The 7473-nt window shown below is 47.4% G+C and overlaps 1 protein-coding gene across 1 annotated transcript in view; it reads right to left on the bottom strand.

The window, feature by feature from the left end:
- Window positions 1–7473, bottom strand: part of CASK (calcium/calmodulin-dependent serine protein kinase (MAGUK family)) — a 232579-nt gene that overhangs the window by 147582 nt on the left and 77524 nt on the right. Inside the window, exon 5 of the mRNA XM_006752810.2 lies at window positions 4684–4756. Within this exon, the coding sequence (XP_006752873.1) occupies window positions 4684–4756 (73 nt within the window). The remainder of the gene's footprint in view (window positions 1–4683; window positions 4757–7473) is intronic.

Raw genomic sequence — 7473 nt, 5'->3', positions numbered from 1 at the left:
GGTGAAGGCCTGCTCACAACCCAGTCTGGCCTGAAGCAGGTGAAAGGAGAACTGAGACCAGAAGGGGACCAGAGAGCAGCCAGGCGCGGCCACAGGGGAGCGGGGAAAGTGAGCGAGGAGAGCCATTTAAGGGAAGCGCGCAGAGCAGGGCTGGGGGTGGGGGGGCTTCTGCTGTGTCTGTGTGACTGGGGTTTCTGTCCAATTCTGAGAACTCCCAACTGAGCCCCCGGCCTCCTGGACACAGGCCCCACCCAGAACAGAAGGTGCCTGTGAGCAGTAGTTTGCATTTAGAGAAGCAGCTGACCTTCAACTTCAGTTATTAGAACTGGGCGTCAGTTGGTCAGAGCCACAGGAGGCAGGGCTGCTTGGGGGCCCCACGCCCAGCAGGTGCACTTGGGAAGCTGTTTGGGAGCGCGGGGGGACCAGAGACCCCAACCTCAGTGCCACAGCACTGCAGGCAGGCGAGGGGCCGGGGCTGCATTTTCCTGGCCAACCGGGCCATTTCTTCCTTTAAAAAAAATGTTTTTGAATCCTCACCCAAGAATATTTTCCCATTGATCTTTTTAGGGAGAGTGGAAGAGAGAGGGAGAGACAGAGAGAAACATCGATGTGAGAGAAACACATCAATGGGTTGCCTCCTGTATGTGCCCATCCAGGGCCCAGGCTGGGGAGGAGCCCGCAACTCGGGTATGTGTCCTTGACCGGAATCGAACCTGGGACCCTTCGGTCCATAGGATGAAGCTCTATCCACTGAGCCAGCCAAACTGGCCAGGGCTCTTTCTTTCTTTTTTCTTTTTCTTTTTTTAAAAAATATATTTTATTGATTTTTTACAGAGAGGAAGGGAGAGGGATAGAGAGTTAGAAACATCGACGAGAGAGAAACATCGATCAGCTGCCTCCTGTACACCTTCCCACTGGGGATGTGCCCGCATGTACGAAGGTACATGCCCTTGACCGGAATCGAACCTGGGACCCTTGAGTCCGCAGGCCGACGCTCTATCCACTGAGCCAAACCGGCCAGAGCCAGGCTCTTTCTAAAGTACTTTTAATTTAGGGGTGAGAGGAAGAAAAGAGAGAAACACTGAAACAGGAAGAGGAATACAAGAGAAGGTGACAGAAAAAAAAGGACTCTGTATTCATCTATAATAAAAGAAGCATATATATGCTAATTAGACCAGATGTCCTTTCGGACAAAGCTGGGGCTGCGAGGGAAGCCGGTGCCGGCAGCCGGGGGAAGGAAGGCCTACTCTTGCATGAATTTCGCGCACCGGGCCTCTAGTGTGCTAATACATGCCTGTGGGAGGCGAAGCATGGGAAAGATAACATTACGTTATGACCGAGTGTGACCCAGGGCGGTTTCTGTGCCCGGGGACATTGGGCAATGTTGGAGACATTTCTGATGGTTGTAACTGGGGGAAATGCCACTGGCAGCGGTGGGTAGAGGCACAGCACACAGGACAGCCTCCAGCAGTGAAGGCATGTCCGCGACAGGTCATGCGATGTCAAGTCAAATCAATGTGACACGAGAAAACATTTTACTCAATTATGATGATTTCACAAAGAAACGCCTACTGAGTCAAGAAAGGTAGCATTATTCATCAATGAAATGCTAGGAAATCTACTGCTTTGGGATCAGTGCCAGGAATTATGAGAAGGGGCGGGGGGAGCGGGAGAGGAGGCTGGACTATTCTTGGCTAGGTGTAGCAAGTGATGAAATAAGCTAAATTTTCTAAAAGGAATGAAACATTGCTCTTCTATTTTCCTTACTGAAGTATAAGGAAAGACAACATTGACTACAAAAAGACAGAATCTACATACACATGAGATCTATATCCATTCCAGTCGTTGGCTAATATATCCGAATGTGAAGAAAAACAGGCTGCTTTACTGGCAAAAATATTAACACATCGAGTGAAATGTGAACTCATTACCCACGTGACATGTATTGCTATTAAAGTTTTATTATGACCCCTACATTGGAAAACCCCTACAAGGTCCTGAATAAAACTACTTTGGGCTAAATTACCAACACGAATTATTTTAGCAAATCCTGTTGACATGACCTTGAAAATGTACCCGGAACCTACCTTCTCACCACCTCCACTGCTGCTGCTCTGGCCTACTCCTGTTTTCTGGCTTCCCCGCTTGAGCCCCTATTCAATGTACTACCAACAAAGCAATGTAAACTTGACCTTGAACAGCACAGGTTTGAGCTGCGTGGGTTCACTTCTATGTGGGATTTGTTTTTTCCAATAAATACAGTCGGTCCTCCTGTTGCCACAGGTTTTACATCTGGGGATTCACCAACCACGGATTGAAAACAGTTTGCACTCCCAACCGGCGCTTCCCAACTGTGCATTGAAAAATCTGTTTTCATTCCAGGGCTGGTTGAATCCGTGGATGCAAAGGGCTGATGGAAGAGCCAAGTTATCCTTGGATTTTTAAAATGTATTTTCATTGATGTCAGAGAGGAAGGGAGAGGGAGAGAGAGAGAGAGAAACATCAGTGATGAGAGAGCATCATTGATCGGCTGCTACCTGAACATCCCCCACTGGGGATCGAGCCTGCAACCTGGGCATGTGCCCTTGACCGGAATCAACCCCAGGCCCCTTCAGTTTGCAGGCCGACACTCTATCCACTGAGCCACACCGGCCAGGGCTGACTTTTTTAATGGCCTTTTGACTAATAGAACGCAGGCCACGACACAATGCCAACTTGGGGCCAAGGCTTTAAGAGGCCTGGCAACTCGCATTTATGAAGGGCCCACCAGCTCCCAGCTGTTCAGTCACTTCAGCTGAGATGCCAGAGGAGTGAGGCCCCCTGGATACTGGCCTTACTGGCCCCCCAACAGCCTGTGGAACAGACTCATGGAGGCCCCATCAAGCTCTGTCCAAAGGGCACCATTTCTGAGCCAATGAGTGATGGTGGTTGTGTGAAGTCACTAAGTTTTGGTTTGTGTTGAATGGATCAATCAGAAGGTAACTGAGAAGGTAAAGCCAAATATAACGACTTGGGGATTTTGTGAGGTTTTGGATTGCCGTGATTTCAAAGGCCATGGCTAAGCAAAAGCTCACTATATTAGCTATTGAAAGTATTACCGTGGAGCATGTTGTCACTCATTATTTATTACATGATGTGATGTTGCTATAATTAGCTTTCAAGAACAGAATTCAAAATGAAGTTGCCTGCTGAGCAAAGACATTTTTGACACAAGGTTATTATATGAGCTAAGAATCTGTTTTACCCATTTAAGTTTTCAAATGGTCATTTTTGTCTGGTATATGTTTTACACACTATATACAAGGAGATATATTTTACTTTGTGTATATGTACTTATATTAACTAAACGCAAAAGAGTAACAGGCATGCCACTACCATTGACAATTTCCCCTTTTATCTTCCCTTGTTTATATAACTGAAGAATACTGTTTAAATAAAAATACTTATGCATCATTGGGTTGTTCGGTATTGACTGCTGATAAAAACAGTATCATTTTCCTATTGCTGCATTTAAAAAGCATGAATGATATTTCACAACTAATTTTACACTAATGTGGATTTTTTACATTTCTCCAATTTTTCTTTTTAAAAAATATATTTTTAATGATTTCAGAGAGGAAGAAAGAGGGAGAGAGAATCTGGATCGGCTGCCTCCTGCACGCTCCACACTGGGGATGGAGCCCACAACCTGGGCCTGTGCCCTCACCAGAATCGAACCCTGACCTCCTGGTTCATAGGTCAATGCTCAACCACTGAGCCATGCTGGCCGGGCTCCAATGATTTTTCATTTGCTATTATAACATGCCACTACATTGTTTTGGAATTGCTTATGCTTTTTCTCAGCTTTTAACCACAAGACTTTCAGTTAAAATTTCGCAAACACTGTAGAACATTTAAGTCTACTTGATTTTCTTAACCATTAAAATACATGGAAGAAGCCAGGCCCTTGATCATATATCTCGAGAGAAGGAGAGCACGTCTGTGGATGCTGTGGGTTAGAGAGAGAGGCAGTGACAACATACCCGGGCACTGCCGTACCCAGTTTTCTCTACCACGTTGCTATCTCTGTTTAGCAAAAGCTGTCTTCTCTTGTTCATACTGATCTCATCCCTTCACTGATTTCCAATTTTACTCTCCTCTCTAATCCATTCTTTACAGTGTAGCTGGAAAAACATGGGATCCTTCAGTCCACAGGCTTACCTCCATCCACTGAGCCAAACCGGTTAGGGCCTGTTGGATTTTTAAATTCCTCTCACCATACATGATAGAAAAAGAGGAGTAACAAAATTTTATTATTTTTATTTTTTAATTTTTTTTTTTATTGATTTCTGAGAGGAAGGGAGAGGGAGAAAGAGAGAGAAACATCCATGATGAGAGAGAATCATGGATGGGCTGCTGCCTGTACACCCCCTACTGGGAACTGAACCCACAACCCAGGCCTGTGCTCTTGACCAGAATTGAATCCGGGACCCTCCAGTCCGTAGGCTGACACTCTATCCACTGAGCCACACCGGCTAGGGCAGGGATAACAAAATTTTAGAATGCATGTGCATTTTCACAAAAGTAAGGAAACGGAAGTGATAAAAACTGCTGCTTGAGGAACGATACATGACTCTATATGTAGAAAGCTGCTAAATAAGATGAGAGAAATCATCGGAAACTTCAGTCAGTTTCTCTCCTTACCTTCACATCCCGGTGAATGATGTTGTTATCATGGCAGTAGCGCAGGGCTTCCAGGATCTGTCTCATGTAATGACTGCAGAAAAACACAAGAAACATAAAGCTGTAAAACACTTGTATCTTTCAAACTTCATACACAGTTGCGCCTAGTTTGTGACTCCCACCCTCATATTCACTGCCCGTGGAGCCTGGCGTTGGAGTAAACAAGACCGCTGGGGGGTGAGGCCTAAGGATGAGAGCTGGCAGACTCCTACGTTTAGGAGCTTTCTGAGGAAATTAGGTGTTCTACCTTTTCTGAGATAGCGAAGTCAAAAGAATGTTACATAGTTCGTAAGGAAAATAGCTTTGCAAATGAAAATTCAAGCTTAGGCCCGGCCGGCGTGGCTCAGTGGTTGGGCATCGTCCTAGGAACCAGGAGGTCAGGGTTCAATTCCCGGTCAGGGCACAGGCCCAGGGTGCAGGCTCCATCCCCAGTGTGGGTCATGCAGGAGGCAGCTGATCTGTGATTCTCTCATCATGGATGTTTCTCTTTCTCTCTCTCTTTCTCTCTCTTCCTCTCAAATCAATAAAAATACATTTTAAAAGTCGCGTTGTGGTTGGGGCATCCTTGAACACAGCACTTTGTACTGGGCCTAGGTCCCAGGAAGTCGGACTCCTCGCGTGGACAGCAGGGGTCAGCTAAGGCTCCCCAAGCCCCTCCCTCCCCCCCGGCCCAGGAGGTGTTAGCACTTTGCAGAAAGGTCCTTAGAAGTGGGTGACAGGATCCTGCAGCAGCAGGTGTGACAGGATGCGAGCACTGGTTCCGAGGGCTCGATGCTGCTGCTGAACTGCTAGGTGTGAATATGAGCCTTTGGTCCCGGCACACCCAGCAGGGGGGCCTCCAGTGGGGAGCACTGAGCACAGGCAGGCAGGGATCTACTCCCCCTCCATTCTGGAGTTCTCTGTCCCAGTGTTCTTTCTGAGCGTCTTTTCCACCTTCTCTTCCTCTGCAGTTCACTCCCTTCATATCTTTTTTTTAAAATATATTTTATTGATTTTTTACAGAGAGGAAGGGAGATAGTTAGAAACATCGATGAGAGAGAAACATCAATCAGCTGCCTTCTGCACATCTCCCACTGGGGATGTGCCTGCAACCCAGGTACATGCCCTTGACCGGAATCGGACCCGGGACCTTTCAGTCCGAAGGCCGACGCTCTATCCACTGAGCCAAACCGGTTTCGGCTCCCTTCATATCTTTCTCGTTTCACGCATTCTCCCTCGTCCTTTCTTATCTTCCCCTTGTCCTTCCCCAACCAGCCAGGACATAGACATGCAATATCCTCCACATTATTTATTGTATAGTATTTATTGAATTTAATTCTGTCTTTCCAGATCTGACCTTCCCCACCCTTTAAAAACACAATACTCATACATGACTGTGTGTGTGTGTGTGTGTGTGTGTGCGCGCGCTTGTGACTTAAGACAAACAAAATCTCCCCACTCCTGCTTTAAATTTAAAAAGACTTTGCCGTCAAGTTCCTGCTTTGGTTGCTACCATCTAACCAAACTCGGATGGATGGCCCTCTATTTAGAATCTGCGTTATTTCATGGATTGCAATTGGTCAGAAGATTCCCTTTTTCAAAAGGTAGGAAAACCGACCCAGACTCGGTTCCTATACTTACCGTCTCCTCACAACTGGGCCCCCAGCAAAGAGCTAGGCCCGTGCTTACATGTTCCATTTGTCTTACTTTGCAAATGCACACCTACAGGGCTGTGGCCACATGCTCTCTGCCTGGGCCAGGGCAGCCGGTACTGAAGTTTCCATGTGAGCTAGGGGTTCTGAACTTGGGGTTCAAATCAGGTTCTGGGGGGGTCAGAGGCCCCTGAAATGGCAGAAGCCACAAATGTGAAAGTGCTTTGTAAACTTGAAGCCGTGCTGCAAAGGCGAAGTCATGATTCTTACCACATCGTTCTTATTGTTAAATTTAGTCAAAGGTTTAGAAAGAGGATATTTGCGCACCTACATGTGAACACAGGAGTAGTGGGGAAGTTGAAACTAGGTAGCGTGGACACAGCTTACACTGCACTGTGGATGCTTTGAATATACGGTACTAAGACAGCTGCTCAGATCTTTAGCCTCAAGAAAATTCCTATCTCAAAGCCTCATTAAAACAACCACCTTATGACCAGCTGGCGTGGCTCAGTGGTTGAGCATCGACCCATAACCCAGGAGGTCACGGTTCGATTCCCGGTCAGGGCACAGGCCTGGGCTGCAGGCTCGAGCCCCAGTACAGGGTGTGCAGGAGGCAGCCACTGACATATGGCTTCCTGGATGTCCTGTCAGCCCCCAGCTCCCTGGGTTTACAATGGACAGGTTTCCTATTGCAAGCTCCCCGTGTGGGTAACCCCACAGACCTCACGCGGAGACCTCATCCCTTCTGGGCCACACGTGCATGTGGGATGCGGCGAGGGGGGACGTGGGAAGCGGCCCTGGAGGCCCAGACCTCCCTGCAAACTTTTTAAACAGGAGGCCAGTTCACTGTCCCTCAGACCGTTGGAGGGTTGGACTAATTCAGTGGTTCTCAACCTTCCTGATGCCGCGACCCTTTCATACAGTTCCTCATGCTGTGGTGACCCCCAACCATAAAATTATTTTTTGAACATCATTAAAGCATAGTGATGAATCACAAAAACAATATGTAATTATATATGTGTTTTCCGATGCTCTTAGGCGACCCCTGTGAAAGGGTTGTTCGACCCCCAAAGGGTCGCGACCCACAGGTTGAGAACAGCTGCCCTAGTGCCTTGGCAGG

Source organism: Myotis davidii, unplaced genomic scaffold, assembly GCF_000327345.1.
Source record: "Myotis davidii unplaced genomic scaffold, ASM32734v1 scaffold530, whole genome shotgun sequence".
Classification (NCBI taxonomy): Eukaryota; Metazoa; Chordata; class Mammalia; order Chiroptera; family Vespertilionidae; genus Myotis; species Myotis davidii.
This window is presented reverse-complemented; position numbering and strand designations above follow the sequence as displayed.